At 39.9% G+C, this 24,749-nt stretch overlaps 1 protein-coding gene across 2 annotated transcripts in view; it reads left to right on the plus strand.

The window, feature by feature from the left end:
* The window catches only part of LOC307040229 (spondin-1-like), a 143,883-nt gene that overhangs the window by 23,434 nt on the left and 95,700 nt on the right, over window positions 1–24,749 (plus strand). For both annotated transcript variants that reach the window (XM_079682867.1, XM_079682868.1), the window contains exon 3: window positions 13,696–13,829. In XM_079682867.1, the coding sequence (XP_079538993.1) occupies window positions 13,696–13,829 (134 nt within the window). The remainder of the gene's footprint in view (window positions 1–13,695; window positions 13,830–24,749) is intronic.

Consider the following 24,749-nt stretch of genomic DNA (forward strand, 5'->3'; position numbering starts at 1 on the left):
AGGGGTGGACAATCAGGAAGCCTGGAATGAGAGATTAATGGTGAGTGACAAAACAAACATAAAATAACATGAAAATGAACCTCTCTTAGCATTTCTGTCGATGCACAACAAGTACAATCAATTACTGTCATAGTATAAAACATAACACAACTCATTGTTTGTGTGAGTATCCCAAACAAGATGGATAGAATTAGAATATATGGACTGATGTTTTTTTAGGGTTAGGGTAAGGAGTTGCTTAGACTTCAGAGTGTTACTTCTGATCAGTTCTTACAAACCAACTGGTTTCAATTAAAATAAAAGTACCATGGAACCTTGCTTTTTTCTGACTTGAGCCAAAGGTAATCTTGAAACTTCCAATCTCTGTAGTTAGTTCTAACATACTCGGATCACTTTGGTAAAAAGGTTTATCTTATTTCTACTACCTGCAAAGCAAATACCTCAATGTCTCAACCTCAGAGTCCGAGCAGACTCTGGGGAAGGGGGAGAGCAGAAACTGGAACATTGTTGGAGCAATGGACTGATGTTTTTTAGGGTTAGGAGTTTGGTGCTAAGACTTCAGTCTGGTACTTCTTATCAGTTCAATAGACACAGATTGTTTCAATGAAAACAAATATACCAGGGAACCTTGTTTTGTCTAAAATTATCCAAAGGTAATTCTAAAACGGTAAAGGGTTGAGCTAACGTTCTCGGTTCAGTTGGTAAAACAGTCTATTAGATTTCTTCTCCCTGCACAATAAATAGCTCACAGTCTCAACCTCAGAGTCCCAGCAGAATCTGGCATGGGGGGGTGAACAGACACTGGAATAACGTTGGAGCTTGAACAAAGTTGAAAATCGGAATAGATATAGATCTAGTACATAGACTGATTTATTTTTAAGGGTTAGGAGTTTGGTGCTTAGACTTAAGTTTGGTTCTTCTTATAAGTTCTCCAAAACTAAATGTGTAATGAAAAGAAGGATACCAGGGAATGGTGAAACAGTCTATAAGATTTCTTCTCCCTGCACAATGAATACCTCAGAGTCCTAGCAGAATCTGGTGTAAGGCGGAGAGCAGGAGCTGGAACATTGTTGGAGCTTGACAAAGTTGACAATCCGGCTTTACAAGCTGTTTAATACATACATTATTGGCCAATCCATCAGACACTTCTTGTCTTGTAATTGACAGTTTTATCCACACGTGCAAAAATAATTAGGGCCTCTTGAGATAAGCTGCCGTCAGCTGTCAAGTGTTTAAAGGAGATACTTGGTTCTGAGAAGTACAAAACAAGATGTGTCCTGCATGAACAATGTAGCCACAGAAATTAGTTTTAGATTTTCTTTATTAAATTTGCTGTCCCAGTTATATTAGTGGATGGATAAGAGAAGATATGGCGTGACAGCGAGACTGCCTTTTTAACTAAATGACCCCAATCCATCAAACTCAGCTTCTCTTTATCAGAGTGGTTTACATAATAATACTTATGTAAAATGAAATTCATACAGCAATTCATAATCTTGACAGTTAATTCTCCAAAAGTCAATTATGCGGTTAGTTTTGCAATGTCATGATTGTTATTGTTCTGTGGAAGAAAATGAACACCCCCCCGCTTGCTGCTACTCGGTTGCTTCTGGCAGCTGTCCTGGAATGTGCCTGCCTGCTGTTTCAATAAAACACCACAACTGAGACTTGCTTATTTTTTTTTCCTTAAGCAATATCCTGCTCTTTGCACCAATTACTACCAATAAAGGACTTCTGTCTCAATGTGTCAGACCTTAAAGATTTTGTCTACAGGCATTGTCTGCTTGGAAATGTGTGTCTTTGTGCTTCTATATGCACAGCATGGGCATGTGGGTATATGTGTGGGTCTGCATGTGTGTTTTTCCCAGCGCTCCTTGCGTTAGTGTGGGACGTGGGTCATATTTATCTAGGCCAGCAGCGTGTTATTGCTCAGGGAGACAAACACAGCTTGTTTGGATAAGGGGGAAGATGAGCAGACATGAGATATTATCTTCTTTTTTCCCCCTGCACGGATTATCTAGGGTTCTGAGTTTAGCTGGGGATAAACAAACCCAATCAGTTTAAAGTGCCAAAGCTAAGTCATAGGTTTCAGCTAGAGGCAATTACATAAGCCAAACAGAGCTTAGAGGGCTTCAGAGAAAAGGATGTGTGTGGAGTTGGATCGATGGTGACCTGATATGTAGCATAATCAAACAAAAATGTGATCCTTGAGTACCCAAAGACATTCTGGAGCCCTAGTCACACTGTTTTCCTAATTAAGAGGAGTTTACAAGGACAACTACGAGCCTGTTTGCTTCCTGGAAGACAATTTGCACATCTTTATTTATGATCCATGACAAGCTGGTTGGTTCAGATGCTTGAGGTTTGCATAAGTAATGTTGTACTCAGCACTGATTATGGCTTATTTGCATCCTCACTATGAACGTGAAGCCACAGTATTTTACTTATATGACATGTTTGTGATTCAGTGGTGGCTGTCTGAGAAAATGTGTTTGCAGAAGGAGGTGACAAATCATCGGGGCGGAGATGTTGTAAATTGATGTAAAGAATGTGAGCAGAATAGATTTTTTGCAGTCGTCCAAAACATTCAATCTAAATGGTCCTTATGCTAATGATTGCACACAGATGTTCTAAAGCAGTGTGTTTATTTTTCATAGATTATACAAAGCTTTCACACATGCTGTTTGAAAACACTTTGTTTACTGCTTATGGAAATTTAAAATCCCTTCTTTAAAAGAAAAGCAACACAGACACCAGTGTTTTTATAATATCATTGGACAGATTTTAAGCTGTGCAATGACAGACACTTTTGTCACCACATTTTAAAAACTGAAAATACTTTGAAGCATTAACATTATACCAAACAATAGCTACGTACATTTTGTAATCATAGATTATGCCGAAGTATCCGAAAACTCCTGAAAACATGTCAGTACCGTAGCTACTGAATTGCCAACAAGCTTTCGACCAATGTGTGTAAAAAACCTAGTATAGAGGAGATGCAGTTTTTCATAAAAAAAAAAGAAACAGGTAAATTATAAGAATATCATGGTGTTTTCCCCTTGTGAAGTCTTGTGAAAATATTGTTTTTGGCATGAAACTATAATAATTATGTTTTTCTTCAGAGCATTAAACGAAAGATAGGGAATTATGACCAGTTTAACCTCCTAACACAAACTAGTTTGATGACTTTATGATGACATTCAGCCACTTGTTAGCAACAGCTGTTTTATGACTCATAGAAGCTTTGCAGTCACAAGTGGAGTATTTAGTGACATATTTTATGTCGTAGAACAAAACGTGAAAACCTCTTAAGCAGATCTTATTTCAGCAATAATACCAAACAGGTTAAAAAATACCAAACAGGTTAAAAAAAAAATTGTCTTCTAACATAGAACATTAGGGCTCTGCAAAGACGCGGCAGATTCCCCAATTCCACTGATGCTTTGGAGATGGCTACTAATGATCTTATGGAAAGTTTTGATCACTCACTGTGGAGCCAACCTGCCCTAAGTCGTGCAGAAACAATGCCAGTTTGTAAGGAAATAGGAAACAGTGTACTTTGTTTTGATGGAAAATGTCTCCACTTATATAGCGTTTGGAAGCCAACATTGATTAAGGATGACCTCTGTAGTCTCAGCAGCTCTGTGACTCAGCCTGAGCAGGAGCCTGGCTAGTTTATTCATGCTGTCTCAATGACAAAAGCCTTAACTAACTGAGTGGGCAAAGCTGGAAAACAGACAGAAGTAGGCGCAAACACACACACAGTCAACCATATTCATATGCACATGCATACACATACAGTACACTACACAATGCCTGATTTGACATTTTCAGAATAGTAATGACCCCACTCTTTACTTAAGTGATTTACTTTGGCAACTCATGTATACAACTTGAGTTTTGTACTCAACTTGAGTAATGAATTTAGATATATAAGCTAGAGATATTCTGGCCCTAAAACTCAAAACAGCGGTCGATAAAGCTTAGCTTAGCATTTATTACAGTGAAAATACATTATGACATGATTGGAGTTATAGCTTGTTTTGCTTCAATTAATGCAGATCTATGTCTTTGACAGGAGTCAATATGTTAACATGCCAGAAAGGAACAGGTCAACCAAATAAATAATAAAAAGGTCTAGCCATATGTCATAGAACGTATTTAACTTTTACCACATTGCATTTGTACATCTTTGTGTGTCATTTAGTCATTTGCCTGAGTGTCCTCTTTAGTCAAGGTGACAGACTTGTCTTTTTTTTGTCAGAGCTTTTCACACCAAAGCTCTGATAACGTCAAAGCTTTGGCACAGGGAAAACAGAGATGAGAAAGGGACATGACAGACGCCATTTAGGCTAGAGAGAGAGTCCATTTAGGTATCTTGTCTGCATGAAAACAAAAACAGACCACTTTCGTTTGAAGGTCATCATTATTGCCCATAGAACATTTATCTGATATTATATTATATTTATCGGTTATTCTGCTAAAATGGATATATAACTAAAATACATGGATTGCTTGAAGACCTTTTGGGTTGTTGCTGTATATTTAACAACATGCTCCCACTTCTCTAAGGTTGTTTTGTGTAAATGAATGCCAAAAGCCACATAATTGGTTCCATTTACGAGGGAATAAGCCCTACACACAGTACGTTTTTTATAGAGTAGACGTTTAGATATGTGACACCACTGCCATAGTTGGATGTTTCAGACAAAAAATGTAATATGATGCAATGTGTGTGATAGCCCAAAGATGTCTGCGGTATGCTGCAGTAATGGTACGGCTTTGATGGATGGAAGGCCCAAGGCAAAACGATGTCGCCTTGGAGGTCTTCATTGAGCAAGAGATTCTGGTTACTCTCTGAAATAAATTAATCTTCAAGTGTGGATTTGACATTTCAATGTGTGTCTGCCTGCATGTTTGCATCCTCTGAAACCTTTTCCTCTGCACTCAAGTCTCAAAGGTTTTTAACTGTATTCACTATTTGTATCTGATTTGCATTTAATTACAAACCTGCAATGTGTGCGAATACCGACCAACAAACACATACTTATACACCCCTTATTCAGTTTTCCGCCAGGGATCCTGGGTTTGCATTGTCTGTCAGCCGCTTTCTGTCTCTTTGTGTGTGTGAGATGTGTGTGCGTCTGTGTTTGAACAGGGCTCTGCGTTTGCTTGTGCAGGCACTCTGAAGCATCTGTGTTTACCGTCTCGACGGAGGGTGAGAGATTGAGATAGACGAACCATGGACACACACAGACATGCCAGCCTCTGCAGTGAAAACAAACGCTCCTTTGCCACTCTTCCCACACTCCCTCTCTTTGTCTCTCTCTTTCTCTCTGTCTCTCCCTCCAACTCTCATACATTCTCTGTTATCAGTAATTGAACAAAATATATTAAAATAGTTTCTTTGTTTGAATAAAAGTCAGGACAGCAATACCACAAATTTGTATGTACTGGGTAAAAAAAAAAAAAAAAAAGACTTTCAGAAGTTTTGACTTTAACCCTACAGACTCCTGATTTCGAGACATCACGCTAGAAGCTCTAAAGTAGGGGTGCCCACACTTTTTCAGCTTGGGAGCTACTTTTAAAATGACCAAGCCCAAAAGATCTACCTGGCCCAATCTGTGTCGCGAGCGCGAGGGGGGGTGCTATTGGAGTAAACGGCGGATAAACTGTTGCGCGCTTAGAATATTTGTGCCGCATAAGCGCATAATAGTGCGCCGCATTTGCGCTTCAGATGAGGAGGTGAGGCCCCCTCATAACTGCATGAACCTGTATGGAACAATACAGCTCAGACTGGCTTACCTGTATGTCAATCAAGTGGCAAATGCCATAGTAAGGATGGATGATAGGCTAACTTTCAAAAATTAAAAAATTAAAATTAAAAATTCAATGCCATGCGATCTACCCACACTCCCTTTGCGATCGACCGGTAATGGGCACCCCTGCTCTAAAGACTAGATTTCCCCAACGGAGCCCGAGGTTGGGAAGTCTTGATTGGACAAATACCATAGTCTAAGGCAGAGTTAGAAAATATACTACCCTCAAACATTCTAAAAAGATTTGAGGGCAGAGCAACTAGAGCAAACCTTAACCATAACTTGGAATCCAAACTGAATGACTTGGGATTTGGATTTACCCTTCTTTGTGCTGAGCCTGGGACTTGCTTGTCGTAAACTTGACTGTATTGCCTTTGGTCTCCTTTGGACTGTGGAATCACCTGTGTTGTTTTTGCTTGTAATTTTAAAGAAAATATTCAGAATACATAAACTTAAAGTTAAGTACTAAGACTTACTTGTTTTTTGTGAAACACAGCTGCCTGGATCTTTTACATTGTCAATGCAGAGTAGGCAAATATACTGCCCTCAAGCAGGGGAATAACATTTTTTCAATGTTTTAGTGCTGAAGAACTAGAGAACCCTAACCCTAGCTTGGATGCCAATTTGGGACTTGACTCTTTTTACTTACGCATTCAGATTTGATTAACCCTTCTTTGTGCTGAACTTGGGACATGCTTGTCATAAGCTTGACTGTATTGCCATTGGTCTTGACGTGGGACCGGCTTGTCTAAAGTATGATCTGTGATCTATTGACTCAGGACTATGTGCCTGTCTTTCCTGACTAAATTAAATTGGGACAGGACTTGGTTTTACATTTTCCTGACTTTAGACCCAATATGGGTCTTAACTGTTTTGATTTGGGATTAATTTGAGTCGGCTGTGACTTGAGACACAAATGTATTGAATGTGGAATTGACTGTCATGCTTCCAAAACATTTACAGTCTATATCCTCAAACTTAAAATGTAAAACTAAAGACTTTCATTGCCATGGAACAAGGCCATGGTCTTTGGACTTGCCTTTGTTTATTGCTGTTTCACTGTCTTCACCTGGCTTTTAAACTTTCCAAGTATTTGACAAATTAAGATAAGTTAAGATCTGACTCTCTTTACTTTGGACTCAACTTGTGTGTCCTACATTTTGACTGTCTTGGCTTGGATTTTAATTGTTTGTGATTCTGACATGGTGACATTGAGTTGGAACTTACCCGTCTTAAATTTATGCTGGGTTCACTTGTCTTCAGATCTGTTTTTAGGCTTGTTTGCACTGGCCAACGCTTTCCCAAGTTTGGGACTGGGCATATTAATTAAGACTTACCTGTCTTATTGTTGGCAGCAACTGTGTGAACTTAATCCATGATTTAATCATCATGATTTCTGACTCAATGTGGAACTTGCTTTCTTCAGATGGAATTTCACAATCTGAACTAGTCAGGATTTGACTGTCCTATGTTCAAAAATGCATGTCTTAGATTTGGACATGATGTCCCTGATTTAAATTAGAACAGTACTTGGGACTAGATTGGGCCGGTATTACCTAAAATGTATATGATTATAACGTTTTATATCACAGAAATATAAATGAAAAGGATACTCTGCAAAAAAACAATTATTGAACCTCTTTTCAATCTTTCACTATTGGCAATGTTAGAGAACATAGCTTAAAGGTCACCTATCATGCTATTTTTAGGCAATAGCATAGGTCTCAGATATATAAACATATATAAAAAAAAAGTCAATGAAGTGTTTTGCTCAAAATACCAAACAGATCACCCATTCTAGCCTCATATCCCTCTATTTCACTTCCTGTTTCAAGAGTGCTGATTTTGGGTATAAAGCTTTAAAAAAATAAAAATTGGTAACAAATAAAAAAGGAGGGGGTGCTGCATTCACTTGCACTAGAACATTAGGAATTTTCTCTCATAAATGTCCGATGAGCCACAACTTGTATTTCAAAAACAAAGCTGCCACCCCATGCCACCCCGGTAGATCCACCCCTGCTTGACCGGTCCTTGCTTTTGATTAAAGTCAATGCGGGAAACCCGCACTCACACAGGTAGGCGGAGGTGAAGGGAATGAACACTTTTACAGCCTTTTTGGCGAAGTGGGGGAACTCGGTCTCCACAGACAGCAAAAAGTGTGCAAGTGACGCTTTCTGCCAGACGCTGTCTCCTCTCTCACTTTACTAAAAATCGATCCATGTTGCCGCTCGCATAAAGTTAGCTGAAGTTAACTAGCTAGATTTCACTGTTTCTCGTTATTTTTTTCTCATGCTGCACCTCCCCTGAAGCTCTCTGGCGCCCCCAGGGCGAGGCGCGCCTCACACTTTGAAAACCGCTCGTCTAAACAAAATACTGCTGTGATGAAACGCCATATCATGGATTATCAAGGATTATTTCTGAAACAGTATGGAGCTCAAAGGCTTTCTCTCTTGCCGGTTATAACACAAGGTGAGTTCCTTTTTATTTCCTGCTTCTTCACACACATGCTCTCCAGTACAGGTTAGCTCTGAGTGTTAGCGATGCTAAGGTAACACCGACCTTATTACGTCCAAAACGGGCATTGTTTCTGATAGCAACTTTCTGATAGTGCCATGGGTCCACATTTCCGATATTACGTCATATCGGACGCAAATCTGGATCAGCTCCGTTGTACCCTCTATGGTTGTACCCCCGTTTTTAGAGAATTCGGTACGAAGGAAAAGAGAGAGGGTTTTATTTTCTGACGCTGCGTGATTTCCCTGACACACCGGGGACACGTATTTATGTATAAAAGACATCAAAAAGTGTATTTTGCATAATAGGTCCCCTTTAAGAAAGAAAGAAAATAAACCTTTTCCTAAGCTAAAACAGAGTGAATATGATTTGCTGATAGCAGCAGTAATTTCAGGGATGCACTGTAGCAAAGACTACCTTTATTGTATTAATATTGCTGTCATTAAACAAACTGCGTTGCTGTCTGATGAGAATTCCAGTCTGAGAAGAGAAAGTGATGGACTATTGTCCTATTTATGCACTCTGCCTATCTTGTGCTATTGTCATCTCAATTTTAAGTTTGTACTTATACATCCTAGACAACAGCATCGTTACACAAAGCAAGCTTTATTTGTCTCATGTCTAGACAGCAGGTCTTCATTAAAGAGCAACTTGCAGGTTTTTTTTTTTACTACATTTATGCTTAACCTTGCCTGAAAATTAGAATTAAAAATGTTAATGCAGGATTTGATATGTTTTACAAGACATAAGGGCAGGAATTCAGAGGAAAAGGAGCCGTTTTGAGCTCTGCTACTAAAAACAGCTTTTTTTTTAAACGTCATACGTCAAACGCGTCATATTACGTCACATGGGGGAGTTAACTTTCTCAGACTCGTTCCCTGCCCAATCCGCGGTAGTAGTTTGTAGTTGGTTTGAGCGGTTCTGATTTAGTGAGCTGGTATTTTTTCGGTAATTTTACATTGCATTTCACCATTTATAATCATGGTGAGCTTGTGTTTGTGCAGGTTGCACAAACTCAAGACTGTCAGGGCATCGAGTCCACAGTTTCCCTCACGGGAAAAGGACCGGAGCTAGCGTTCGTTCCTGGGTGCGTTGTGCATCCACCTCACTGCAGCACATACTCCGTCTCCACAGCTTTATCAAGAAACCGTATTACATCTCTCTCCCCCCCTTCGCTGCTCTCTCTCTCCCCCCTTCGCTGCTCTCTCTCCCCTCCGGTACACGGCACCGTAAGACTAGTGTGGAGTTTCATTAGATAACGCTGTGGTGGCTGTACTGCTCCAGCCGTCTCCTTTGTGTTTATTTGTTTCCCCCTGTCTGTGTTGTTTGTGTGGGCGTGGTGGCTCTCACTCCTGGCTTCCGGCTCAACCTCCACTCACCTGCTGCAATCAGCTGTGCACCCTCCCCGACTACACACCTGCTTTCCATCAAGCCATTTACAACGGCATATCAACGGAGGCTCCACAACCTTTCTCCGCCAGATCGTCAAGTATCAGCCGTATCTCGCGTCTCCCCTCCGGTCAGCACCGTAGTGTGGAGTTGCATTAGGTAACGCGGGATACGGCTGATACTTGCGCATTAGTTTCTGTTATGGATCAGTATCAACAGTCCTGCCAGTAACGTTACTATATTATCAATACTACTTTAGTTATAGCCTGATATATGATTGCTAACTTTACAATGTTGTGATGTGACTGACGTTAGCTAACATGCTAACGCTGGTCACTCACCAAGATAGCTGCCCAGTTCTCCACTGGTTCTCCACACACCAAAGCCCCATTTCTCTCCGATTTCTAATCCTTGGCTGCTCCTGGTCTCTTGGACGCCTAGCAGGCTCATAATTATAATCATATGCATTCGAATATATATTTTCAACCTCTTCTGTGTCAAAACTAGCATTGTGATCCATGTTTATTTATACGTTAGACCGGCCACTCTCCCCCTTGTTTCCCCCATGTTACGTCACACGCGGGAGGTCACGTGCGGAGGCTTTTTTATGCGGAAGTGAAAATGTCTTACTAAAACGACGCCAGATTTCACTGTAGTGTATATTTCTGTATATTTTTGGGAAAATCTAGTGTATTCATCCTTTTCCTACACATTTATTTACTGGTGTCTCTAACCTGCAAGTTGCTCTTTAAGTATTCTCCTTGTGCCAGTGGCGAGCCGTGACTTTACACAGCCCCTACACACTGCGGTGTGCGTTACCGCTCGGCAGTGGGCGTGTCTTGAGCTTGGGGAGTTTACGCGAGCAACGCGACCAACAACCAATCACATGAATCTCTCCTGTCAATTGCATAAAAGGCTTTACATGTCACACTTTATATGATGAACATTTATGACATTAATGTCTATGGTGCTATTTTACGCAACATTCCATGCTGGCTAAATACTGTCTATGCCTGCTAGCTGTTCATTCAAACGAAGTACACTGGATATAAGCTCCCCAAACAGGCGAAAACCTACCAGTTTCACCCACTGTCTCTGCCACCTCCCTCCAGGCCTGGCTCCTCCAGTTTGTATCCCGGTAGGTAAAGACGGACTGGTCATAAAGCACCGGGTGATTCCCTACCCCCACGATTATTTTCTCCTCCATTTTTTGACATATGGGAAATGAACTGCGGTCTGGCTCTCCCAACATACACGCGGTTTGATTGGCTGATGCCTCCGTTACACTTTTCTCCCACAATGCAGTTCGGCGAGGCGTGACGTCACCCCATTCAAAGTGAATGGGCAGAAGCGTTGAAGCTGCAACGCACGCCGCCGTGTGTAGGGGCCGTTATACCTAGGCCCTCTTACCCCACCCCCCTTCCCTCGAAAAAAAAGAAGAGTTATTACGTCACAGCGTATACTTCAGCGGAATATCAAAACAGCGGCCCGGGGTGCAAAACGCATCAATGACAGCGACCCTCTACCACACAAAACAACACCATTTATATAAACATCTATCATGACAGGGCACCCACAGCCAAGTAACAATTACAAATTAATTAAGTCGGCACAGCCTAAGTCATTGAAAATGACTTAGGCCTACCTTTGATGATCAAATCACTGAAACACAAAGTCCATCCTCCTGTCCTTTTGGATGAAGTACTTGATGGCGGGTCATTCAGCTGATCCTTTGCCACTCCAGTTTATCATTGTAACTCAATCTTGAAAATGACTCGGTTAATAATTTCGCAACAATGTCATCACTATCACTGACGTGAGCCATCATGAACAAACTTATGCTAATCATAAATCTATCGATTAGATTTATGATTCGAAAATAATAAAAGTAAGGTAACGTGCATTTATCTAACAGGTTCGTTCCACAGACCTTATTTCCAGCTATTTTCCAAAATCCTATGGAGAAATCCCATTGCTTTTTTGTCGAGGGAACCCGAGCGTAGCTTACTTCCGGGTTTTAGGACGCGTCACTGCAGCACTTTATACACATGTATAAACCTCAAAGCGGGCGGAACTTGTCATAAAGTCCGCGAAAATAAAGCCCACCCATTTAGAAGGAAGATATGATTGGTCAATTGTACTGTCATTTGACATTACTCTCATTGAGTTACTATAGCGGGCCCTCTGTGAATTTACAGCAGGACCACCAATCAGCGCCTATCTTCACAGTGACTCGCAGAGACGACTAAAGGAGCTCCTTTCATTTAACCATTTACATTCAAACAGAAACTGAACAGGCAGATTCAAAGGATTTATTTCTTTGGAAATGTTATTTGAAATACTATTAAATATTGGAAAAACAATATTTAAAAACAAATGTTTTTTTTTTTTAATGTTTTCAATTTTTTTTTTTTTGAATATCTTAGGCCCTCAGAGAAGTCTGTATTTCTTTTTTTCTTTAATGTCACTCTTCACTCCCTGCCTTTTTCTTCTTTTATGCTTTTTAGCCAGTTTTATGTGTCCTCTTTTGACTGACTGAACTTTAGTCCTGGAGACAAACTGTGTTAAAGAAAGCACAAAGAATTCCATGCAGAAATACACAGAAGTATACAGTATGTATGTATGCTTTAGATTCATGTGTCTTTCCAGGCATGTGATAGTTTAAGTATTTCTCAATATAGGCATCTGTGTACTTCAGTGTCGATGTGTACATTTTAGAATAAAAAGATGTGTTTTTGAAAGTATGATAAAAACCAAGAATGAAGCAAAGAGCTTTCTGTGACTTTTATCTCCCTCTTAATGTCCTATCAGGGGTTTGGGACGGGATGTTAGGTCATTGTTATTGTTGAGTTGAGGCAGCTGGGGAACACTAGCTACAAGGTCATAGGCCATGTGTGCATGTGCGTGTCAGTCTTTGTGTGTTTAGTCTTGAAACTACCTTCTTTCACATAACTTTGCTTTTAGCTCAAGCTGGTTCAATTTGTGTGATTACATTCGGTAAAAGGGATAAAAGATAAAGTATTTTCCTGTTTCCAAAGTAGAAGCATGCACCTATTTTCTAAGCATCTGGTTTGGTATCTTAAGGTTTAGCATTGCTATATGAGTGACAAAGAGAACTCTTGTACATGCTACCTAAAAAAAAATCATCTTGAAACTTTAACCCTTTATAGAAAAATTAACACAATTAATCACATTACCAATTTTGACCCCAACTCCCATAGTTAAAGCATGGATGTCTACCATGCATGGTCACGAAAAAGCAAAAAAAGCAGACCACTGGACATCAGTAAGAACCATCACTACTTCGGTGTTATGGAACACCTAATCCAGGACAAATCTTCTTCACTTTAGGTGTGGTAAAAACGGAGTAAAAGCATTTTGCTGAAGCATGCGCCAATTTCTTGAATTTGCTCAGAAGCGGACATGGTCACCACTGTAGGAACAGATAGTGCTAACAGTATGATTGCGGCAGGGAAAAAATGCCCTGTGTAGCGCACATTATACAGAGGTCATCACAGTGGCTTTGTCAATGCTTTAGCTAAATGTGGGAAAATTGTCAGGGTTTGTGCCAATCATTTAGAAATCATGTTATAATAAAATACAAAAACCCTTTAAATACTCTTACCAGTTTTAACATTTCTTTATTTCAACACCACACATGTGTTGGTTTTATCTCCCCTCAAAATACAAGTGAATACTAGCATTTTAAACTTGTGATAAATCATACTTTATCACAGATTATGATTGTGATTAACAAGATTTTTTGTATCGAGTGATGCCACTAATAATGAACCTTGACATATCTGAGAGAGTAAAAGTAAAAAGCTCTTGTGGGCTGTCATTACAAAGCTAGTTGCTATCTGTTGCGATGATTTTGGAAAATGGCCTTAAAAAGAGTTTGTGGTGACATTTTCAAAAGCAATGTCATTTCAATATGTTAATGCTAAATCTGTCCTTCGTCTGCTCCTAGAACATTGATGAGGAGGACACGCAGTTCATGACCAACTGCCCCCCTGCAGTGACGGAGAGCACGCCCCGCAGACGCACCAGGATACAGGTCTTTTGGACGGCGCCCCCTACTGGCTCTGGCTGTGTTATCTTGAAGTGAGTTCCATTTTTCTATTTATGCTTCTACCTTTAAATAAGATTCTATTTTAAAAGACAAGTCTTATTGTGAAGTAACTTCTGGGCAATTGTCGGGAGAAAAATGAAGATGCAGGAGAACTGGATTTGAGGTCTTACAAAGTGAAGGTTTAAATTGAAAGGCTTGGCCAGGTAAAACAGATGATGAAAAGTACAAGAGAATACAAGTATGCAGTCACATTGAATGCCACCATCAATTCTGCCAAACTCTCCTGAGGTGTGCATATTAACTAATTCTTAACTTGTCCACGCTCCAAAACAAGGGGGAAGCACCTATAGATTAAAATGGACACCACAGATGTTAATATCTGCATGGTGTGACCTAGCAGTGATCTCAGACCTACTTCAAGTAATATAAAAAGGGCACTGGCTTAAATATGCCTTGAGACTAATGTTCGAATATATTAATTTAGGGATATTAAAAGATAGGAATAAGCTCATATATATTATTTATGCTTAACATTTATGATGCTATTTTTTAAATTCTTTTTGGAGCTATAAAACCTAACAATTCCAAATCAGCTTGAAGATTCTTAAAAGTTGAGCTATAACGTTCATCACAATCAACATTTAACCACTTTTTGAAGCAGAGACTGTTTGAAATCTCCTTAAAGCTGAGAAGTCTAACATTTCAAAGTCAGCAACAACCATAACATCTTGCATTTTCTATGTTGGTAGAAAACCAAAAATAAAAATATAAGCAACATTATCTTGTGTTTTGCTTTGCATTAAAGGGCTGTTCAGAAGTTAACTGTCAAGTCAAGACATGAAATCAAGGACAGAATTCAAATGATTCCCTGTTCACAGTTTATGAAAAATAAAAGGTGAGACAATGTTAACTGGGATAAATGACTTTCCTCAATCCAGTTTCTGCAAGTGTGAGGAAATTAATATAAATCAATTGCTGCCTTAAAGAAAGGAAACCAATCCAAAAAGTATATGGTGCGATGCGAGTACTAATGGAAAGTATTTTATAGGTACAATTAAAAACCACATGTACGTTTTATAATTCCACAGCAGCATGAGCACTTTATGTAATGCTTCACATTCACTTGCACAAAAGTAGAAATGTGGAATGCCTCAGTACCAATGAATACTTTCCCCTCCACGGTTACTGTTGTTTTAACAGATAGTTGAACACATACAGTAAGCTAATGCCAGGTGTTCTTTCAAGGCCATTCCACACTGTAGCTTTACAACAAAGAGACAGATATTGGTCAGGGGTGCAATTTGTGGTTTAAAGCAGGTGTTACTCTAATCCTGCAGTGTGTGTGTGTGTGTGTGTGTGTGTGTGTGTGTGTGTGTGTGTGTGTGTGTGTGTGTGGGTGTGTGTGTGTGTGTGTGTGTGTGTGTGTGTGTGTGTGTGTGTGTGTGTGTGTGTGTGTGTGTGTGTGTGTGTGTGTGTGTGTGTGTGTGTGTGTATGTGTGTGTGTATGTGTGTGTGTGTGTGTGTGTGTGTGTGTGTGTGTGTGTGTGTGTGTGTGTGTCCTTTTAAATTGTGACATAAAATGGCTGATAGCGCTTGTTTTCTGTGTGATTTGTGTGAATTCTAACAGTGTTGTGAAACTAAATCAGTGATTATGCCCGGAATGTAAATCATAATATTCAGGAGTTAAAGAAGAGTCTTCCTGGCCCAGACAGGTTGATCAGTAGACATTATTCTATATGTAGAGGAGGACATGAAACGATTTGTTAAACTGCAATCCATTCACAATTAGCCCTTCACTTTTTATTCTTGGGAAAACAACTAACCGCAGCATTCAACGTTAAAGGGGCCCTATTATGCCTTTTGGGCTTTCCATTTCCTGTTCTGTGCTCGATAGGTTTTTCTGCATGTAAATGGTATGCAAAGGCTAACATCCCCAAGTTCCCTCCAGATTAAGTTCCCTCCTGTCTGAAACACCTCGATAGTAGCCCTTTTTTAACTTCCATAACATAATGACATCACAACGTAACAATCGCTCTTCTATTGGCCAGCGCTCTAAGACTTTGTGATAGGCTGAGGGGCGGGACATCTCTTAGCCAGCTTACCAATCAGAGCAGACTGGGCTCTGGTTTCAGACAGAGGGTAAAAAGAGGTGCTGCAGCACAGGCAGTATGAGAAAAGTAAAGAGCTTTTTGAGCATTAAAGCATGGAGACATGTCACAGCAGAGACACTACATACTGATATGAACCTGAAAATGAGCATAGGGCCCCTTTAAGGTTTATTCAGCTTGACGTGACGTCTTATATGTATTCTTCTATAAGCTATGTTTTGGTCTACACTGCCTGTGATCTGACACAAGTTCTTGCACGCAATTTAATCATCCTCCTTTCAAACCCAGTGCTATTATCCTACAGGGATTACGTTAACATACTTTAAATTGGCCTTAAACATAGCTACACACACAGATGAAATTCAAAGCCCCCACTTCACATGGTCTTTTGTTCTGACCTAACGTGTGTGTTCATGCTTGTGCACGCAGAACATATAGGGTGTCAGAACAAAGAAACATACATTATTTCTGGCATGGACTCGACAGGCGCATGTCTGCTCATACACACATGTATGCTCACAAACACTTCCCTTTTGTTTCTTTAGTTAAGAATATTTAGTACAATTATATATTTTCTGATTTTAATTATATTATCTTTGAAAAAAATGCAAAAGCATTTACACAATAATCTATGCCACACCCATACTTAAATGTGGCATGAGAAGCTATACTCCCAGCGAGAGTTGCATATTTCTGTTTAGTACCTCAGCTGCTCTGAGGGGGAAAAGAAAGTTTGAACTTGATGCAACACACTTAAATGTAGTGAACTCTGTGCTTAGCCTCTGGACTACAATACTTTTACGCTCATGTCATGATGCACTCATCAATTCTTAATGCTTTCTTACAAGAGCCCGGGGCTGTTGTGGAATTAAGAAAACATCGATAGGTAGGAAGCTAAAGAATGCAAAAGACTCCAGTGAAAGGAATAGGGGATTGATTTGAACAAACAACTAATGTTCCTACAAATGTAATATTGTCAGAAAATAAATTGCTTTTACAGTTAATACATGATGCAAAGTACAATATATGCTGTGAGAGCACAAATCGTAGGCTCAGTTACAGTGAATTATTCAGAAACGTTGCCGCTAGCTACTTTTAAACAAATTGATTACGCAAAATTTGATAAACAGCCTATAACTCGGAGAGAACACACTTATGAACACCATTGTTCCTCGCTCCATTTTGTCCACATTTCTACTTGCTTCCCTTCCTCTTGTTTCCGTCGAACCTCTCTGACACGCATCTTTTCCTCCTCCTAGCGAGATGCTATAACTTGCCCTTACCTCCACAGTAAATTCACAGCTGTTACTTTTAATGTATCCACCGCTGTTGTATGACAGATTGCACGTTGCCATCCCAGTGTTTGCTTGTCCAATAAATCCAACCCTGCGAATGGGAACATCTGCTATGCAAATTCACCTCGTATTACTGTTACTTTTGTCTGTCAGCGGCGAGATAGATATTTAGCATTACCTCATCTAACGTGTTCTGTCACACTCTATCTTCTTCCATAACTGTCCTCTAAGCTTTTGCTTGTCAATTCATCTTTGTTGAGGAAGTATTTCTGTTTCACCCAGGTTGCTACTGGCACATACAGAAGCAAATACACTTTAGTCCTGAAGAGAAACTTTGCAATAGGTATTTTCTATAATTAAGTGGACAACATTAGCAACCGTAGCCTGTAAATCATGTCTCTGTCATACTAGCCAGTGGAAAAAGAAAAAAAATGTAACTTTTTAGTTTCATCTTCACACCATATCCCACATCATATAGTCATTGGAAGTTATTGCCTCAACTGCACCATGGCAATGCTCTTTCTTCCCCAGCCTCTTTCTTTCTACTTTGTTATCAGTATACTGTATGTTGGCAAACCATAATGTCAAATTCTTGTCATTCAGCTCTTTCCAAGAAAATGGAATGCAACTCCTTATATTGTGTTATGCTCCAGCTCCCTTGAACACATTTAATTCATTTGGGCAAACCTCCAAGGTTGTTTTTAAAATACAATTCCACCTTCAAAATCTGCTATTTCAACATCAAGGCAATTCCCTTTTAGAAAGAAGGGTCATAAAACTGATACAATCTGTGTACAATACGATTTGATTAGTTAATTATCTAAAGATTAGATTTTTCAAATATATTTATTAAGATCGTTTTAAAAAGAAATATGGGCTAAAGGAATAGTGATTTATTTTTGGAATGTATTTTCTATTTGCATCTTTTCTTGTTTTACTTTCTGTTTTGTTTTTTGTTTCAGTTTTTTCCCCCACCTAGTAATGGTTTGCTCTGCCCTGATTCTTTCCAATTGCGTGTGATCTCTCACACCGGCCGGTACCAGCCCATGCACTTCCTGTCCAGTCTGACTGTCCAAGTGTTCTTTGTCAGTTTGCCGTCATTGTCTTGCCCAGTGTCTTTCAGCTTCCTGTGTTTTCTGTTTTCCATTTTCTTCCTCGCGTTCTCCCTGTGGATTTACTGCTCCATTGGTTTCATCCTGGATTGTTCCCTTGTTTTGTATTACTTCCCTTTTGTTTTAGATTGCCTGCTCCTTCAGTCTTTGAGTTTTTGTACCAGCTTTAATTAAATAAAGCTTACATTTTGTTTATACTTTTATGCCAGCCTCCCATAGTTTATACTGCACATGGGTCCTTCCTTCGTTACCCTCATGACACAGCTGATATTGCACTATACAGTAGAAGCTGACATTTTCGTCATGTTCTTTGACCTCCACCCTGATCGAATGGGATCAAGTTGTTTAGAATTCCTTTGCATGCTCTTAGTTTTTCTAGCAATGATCTTTAGTAGTCCAAGTGGTTTGCTGCTGTCCTGAAGTCTATTTGTGTTCTGCTGAATGTATGGCATGCCTTTGGAAAAACAAGCAGTCTGAGTATGTGAAGTTAGCTTATGTTGAAATCATTCATTTTATAAACTAAACAGGAAAGTCATCTGCAAATACAATGCTACTTTTTCTTGACCACGTACTGTAAGACATCTCTTGGGTCTGCACTTGTTTCTTTTCACAAGTTCAGCCTCAGTTAAATGATGTGGGAGCTGAACACCTGAAAGAAGTCAGCTGCTAAGACATGTTCATCCGTTATCTTGGCATCAGAACGATTCAGCAGATTTAAAATAGCGCTCTCTCTCATGTGTTATCTCTGCTTCTCTCAGCCGTTACTGGCACTGAAACTAACAAGTGCTTCAAGATACAATGTGCAACTTCTCTCCTTGAGGCAGACCATGTACTGTCAGGCCTGCCCTCCTCCCCCCCTCTTCTTCCTCCTCCTCCTCTTCCTCCTCCTCAGTTGGTCAAGTTTTCGTCTCAACTCTTGTCATTCATCCCGCTGAGCTGTCTGCCTTGAAACAACATGTAGCCGGAGGCGTAGGAAACTAGCAACTGCAAATACTTCACAGGCAGAGCAGAAGCCCACATTTGTGTAGAGCAACACTTGCAAATAGGAATTGTTACATTGCATTGTTGTAAAGTTTTAGCTTGCAACATGTACAAGTTATGAAATTCTTTAGTAACTTTAATTCAAAGATTCAATTTTGATCCATCATTTGATATGTGATAAGTCTAGCTGTTTTGCCTGTTGCACCTAGTTTTTCCTACTTGAACCAATAATGTGCAGTTTGGCACCAGAGATTTCTTTGATCATCCCATGATAAGTGTTAAAGTGTTAATCAGTGCCGGCTGAAAACAAGAAGCCTTCCAATGGTACTTGATTTATTTCTTACGTTGCAGGGAGGGTTGATCAGGGAGGGTTGATCAGGGAGGGTTGATCAGGGAGGGTTGACCAGAGAGGGTTGATCAGAGGTGTGTAAGCATTTAAACATATTAAATCAGGCTATTTTAAAACTGGGAACTGTATGCAAAGTGAAAGCGACTTCTAATGTATTGATGACATACAGTAATGAATGTGATGTATGTGGTAGTTATTCAACAGTAAATTATCTGTTAGGCAGAACTATTGAATAAGCATCCTTTTAGTAAATTACAAAGTATTTTCTGTAGCTATAGTTTAAAGAGGCTTCAAATACATTGCACATTAAAAATTACTTCAACAATATACAGTGGGGTAAAAAAGTATTTAGTCAGTCAGCCACCAATTGTGCAAGTTCTCCCACTTAAAAAGATGAGAGAGGCCTGTAATTTTCATCCTAGGTATACCTCAACTATGAGAGACAAAATGAGAAAAAAAAATCCAGAAAATCACATTGTCTGATTTTTAAAGAATTTATTTGCAAATTATGGTGGAAAATAAGTATTTGGTCAATAACAAAAGTTCATCTCAATACTTTGTTATATACCCTATGTTGGCAATGACAGAGGTCGAACGTTTTCTGTAAGTCTTCACAAGGTTTTCACACACTGTTGCTGGTATTTTTGGCCCATTCCTCCATGCAGATCTCCTCTAGAGCAGTGATGTTTTGGGGCTGTCGCTGGGCAACACGGACTTTCAACTCCCTCCAAAGATTTTCTATGGGGTTGAGATCTGGAGACTGGCTAGGCCACTCCAGGACCTTGAAATGCTTATTACGAAGCCTCTCCTCCATTGCCCTGGCGGTGTGTTTGGGATCATTGTCATGCTGAAAGACCCAGCCACGTTTCATCTTCAATGCCCTTGCTGATGGAAGGAGGTTGTCACTCAAAATCTCACAATACATAGCCCCATTCATTCTTTCCTTTACACAGATCAGTCGTCCTGGTCCCTTTGCAGAAAAACAGCCCCAAAGCATGATGTTTCCACCCCCATGTTTCACAGTAGGTATGGTGTTCTTTGGATGCAACTCAGCATTCTTTCTCCTCCAAACACGTCTAGTTGAGTTTTTACCAAAGAGTTCTATTTTGGTTTCATCTGACCATATGACATTCTCCCAATCCTCTTCTGGATCATCTAAATGCTCTCTAGCAAACTTCAGACGGGCCTGGACATGTACTGGCTTAAGCAGGGGGACACGTCTGGCACTGCAGGATTTGAGTCCCTGGCGGCCTAGTGTGTTACTGATGGTAGCCGTTGTTACTTTGGTCCCATCTCTCAGCAGGTCATTGACTAGGTCCCCCCGTGTGGTTCTGGAACTTTTGCTCACCGTTCTTGTGATCATTTTGACCCCACTGGGTGAGATCTTGCATGGAGCCCCAGATCGAGGGAGATTATCAGTGGTCTTGTATGTCTTCCATTTTCTAATAATTGCTCCCACAGTTGATTTCTTCACACCAAGCTGCTTACCTATTGCAGATTCAGTCTTCCCAGCCTGGTGCAGGTCTACAATTTTGTTTCTGGTGTCCTTTCACAGCTCTTTGGTCTTGGCCATAGTGGAGTTTGGAGTGTGACTGTTTGAGGTTGTGGACAGGTGTCTTTTATACTGATAACGAGTTCAAACAGGTGCCATTAATACAGTTAACAAGTGGAGGACAGAGGAGGCTCTTAAAGAAGAAGTTACAGGTCTGTGAGAGCCAGAAATCTTGTTTGTTTGTAGGTGACCAACTACTTATTTTCCACCATAATTTGCAAATAAATTCTTTAAAAATCAGACAATGTGATTTTCTGGATTTTTTTTTCTCATTTTGTCTCTCATAGTTGAGGTATACCTAGGATGAAAATTACAGGCCTCTCTCATCTTTTTAAGTGGGAGAACTTGCACAATTGGTGGCTGACTAAATACTTTTTTGCCCCACCTAAGTTCAGTAATTCAGTGTATTAGAGCTTTTGAGTTCATTACACTTGTTGTAAATTACATTTCTGAGCAGTAAGACCTAATCACGACAGTAACGGGATGCTAAAATATGCTAAGTTGTACTTCTCACAGCTGAGGGAAGGAGATACTTCTGTCTGGTTTTATCAGTAAGAACCTTTCACATAACACCAATTGTCAATTTTTACAACTGTTTGGTCCTTTACGAAAGACATACGTATTATTTTATTGTTAATCAACAACCCTTTTGAAACATTGGCAAAGTTGCTTCAATGCAAATGCTAAAAAAAAAGGATTTTACCAGCAGAAGTTTTTAGCTTCAATTAAAACAAATCTGAAATGCTCACGCACATAGATCTTTGAAATTATGCTTCAACCTCTATTTTGACAACCACTATGGATAAAGAAATGGTTTTAAAAAAATACTTGATTACACTTCTGAATCATTAGGAAACTGTCAAATCTTTTTCCGACTGCTTTAATGGTGATGTCACCAACAATTCATCCACTCTCCTTTCTCTTCATATCATCCTGTTTCAAATGCTGCATGCTATGAGGAGGGTTTTCAGGAAAGGCTTTATATTTCCTGCCTTGCTTTGACTGTTCACCTTTTTGCAAGCATGACACGCATAAGCCCGAGGGTGCGACAGGATGTGTTCGCACATGTGAGCGTGAGAGATTGTGGGTGCTTTTTGTCTTGTGATTTCCCCCCCAGGTCACTAGGTTCTTCTTATCGTTCTGATGAGCCCATCCCAAATCTGCTCTTTAATCTCAAGAAACTTCTGAAAAGTCTTTCAGTGTCTGTAAATGTTTTCGCCCAGAGCTAAAAGAGACAGACAGAAAGGGAGAATTGTGACTGTGTAGAAAGAAGGTGAAGAAGACTGCTTTCCAATCTTAGTTTTGCTGTTCTCTTGATCAACTGTTGTCTGGTTATCAAGTCTACACATACATCTCTCCTCTTGCCTCATCACTGCCCTCCGGCCGTGTGTTCATCACATGTTCACCTCACATCAACCCTCTGCCAAATCTACCCATCAGTATTCTGCTGATGTTACTCCGAGGCCCCTTGGTGAAAGAAGAGGCCACCAGTCATCTCCAAAATGCTCAACAACACAAGTTTGAGACTCCGGGAAACTGCTTGACAGCTGGAACAAAACTCTTCTGTCTTGGCGGAGTCACAGACAGAGACAAGCCTTTTGTGTTGATCACAGGAATAGATTATTTCAAGTAGCTCAGCTGTCACAACCCACTGCTGCCTGGGTAATATCTAATGTTGGCCTAGCAAAGTCCTAGGGTAATAAATGCATGAATTAACTATGCACCCCATAAATGAACAAGAGTTCATTAAATGAGGATACATTTCTTTTTCTGAAACTCCTCACTGCATATTTAGGAAGCCATATGCAGTTTTTTCAGAAATTCATTCTAGCACCACAATATGAGACATTCATATCGACCCCAGGATGAATTGAAACACTTTTGTAATGATTGTTATGCCTTTACAACCTTGCACCAACAACAGGACAACCTTTTTATTTTTCTTATTAATAACCAAATACTTTGTTAAACTGAAGATGTCCCCATGAACTTCTTACAAGAGAAATGTATCCAAACTAATTAAAAAACAAAATCACTCTTTTGTTGAAAAATACTGTATAAACAAGGGCAAGGCACAAGGCACTAGAGGCAAAACAATAACTTGACGATATGCTGGTTCTCTGACTCACTAGACAAGACGGACTGGCACAGGAAAAAGGGAGACTAGGACAATATATACACAAGTTAATGGGGCACAGGTGGAAACATCAGGGCAGGGTAGACCATCACAGACGTGGGTGACACATGAGGGAAGGAAGCACAGACACTTGAAACAAGAGGGAGAGTTATTCAAAATAAGAGTATTTTCAAAATAAAACAGGAAGGCTTGATCCATACATTTTTATTTAGAGGGATCTTTCAAAGCACCCAAGGACACCTTCCAATTCAGAATATAAAAATCATACAAAAGGACAGTAGCAGGGATCATGTAGGAAAACAGGGGACATGTATCATTACAGTGAGTAGGCTGACCTGAACCGTTGGGTTTTGAGGAGGGACTCTAATGTGGTGATTGTGTCATACTGTCGGATGTTCGATGGGAGTGATACCCAGAGTCCCGAGCCCCCATGGTGACGAGGTTTGGGGTGGGGACGGTAACCAGGCCAGCAGAGGAGGAGCGGAGGGAGCGAGAGGTGGTGTACTCCTGAGGAGGTCGGACAGATAGGTGGGGGCCAGGTTGTGGAGGGCTTTGTTTGTTCGCTAGAGGTTTTAATACTTAATCCGGTGTTGTATAGGGAGCCAGTGCAGACTGATGAGGATGGTGTTATGTGGTCAGAGGGTGTGGTGCAGGTGATGATCCAGGCAGCAGAGTTCTGTATGATTTGGAGTTTATTGAGGAGTTTGATGGGAAGGCCCGAGAGGACAGCATTGCAACATCTATTTTGTGACAGGACACAATACATTAAAAGAATAAGAATAAAATAATTAAAAGCAGTGACAAAAGCAGTAGTAGCAGCAAAAAAGAGGTTAGAGTTAGATTCAATTAAATGTACATACTGTATTTACACATTTTACAAAAGTGTGGTTACAGTAGGTGTTTATAAATAAATGTAAAAAACAAAACATTTAATGTTTATATTAATTTGTAGTGGTAATTTACTAATTGTACCACGCTAACATGCTAAGCTAAGATGGTAAACATGGTGAACACACTGAACTGTGGTATTTGCATAGTAGCTGTTTCCTTTTCTTTGTGTACAATAATTGAATTTAAAAGGTTACAGGAGAAATGAGTCAATCTGAACACACAGAGGTGAGATTTGCTATCAAGCCAACATATCTTTATTTTTCAGCAAGGCCATCCATTTATAATGGGGTCACCCATCCAAGAGCCCTCTCTTGCTTTTTACCAAGTATTTCAACAGTTGACGGCAGTAATGTGAAGGGTCATTTGGTCTTTTTTGGTAAATGATTTCAGAATTTAATTAAATATCTAATGAGAGGTTATACCTTTCCCAAAATTGATGTTTGGTTTTTCCGCAGGCTCACTGAGGTTCTCCACTGCTGTCAAATCAAAATGAAGTCAGCTTGAACTAATGAGAAGCTTGTCTGGTT

The sequence above is a fragment of the Notothenia rossii genome, assembly GCF_949606895.1.
Source record: "Notothenia rossii genome assembly, chromosome: 5".
Classification (NCBI taxonomy): Eukaryota; Metazoa; Chordata; class Actinopteri; order Perciformes; family Nototheniidae; genus Notothenia; species Notothenia rossii.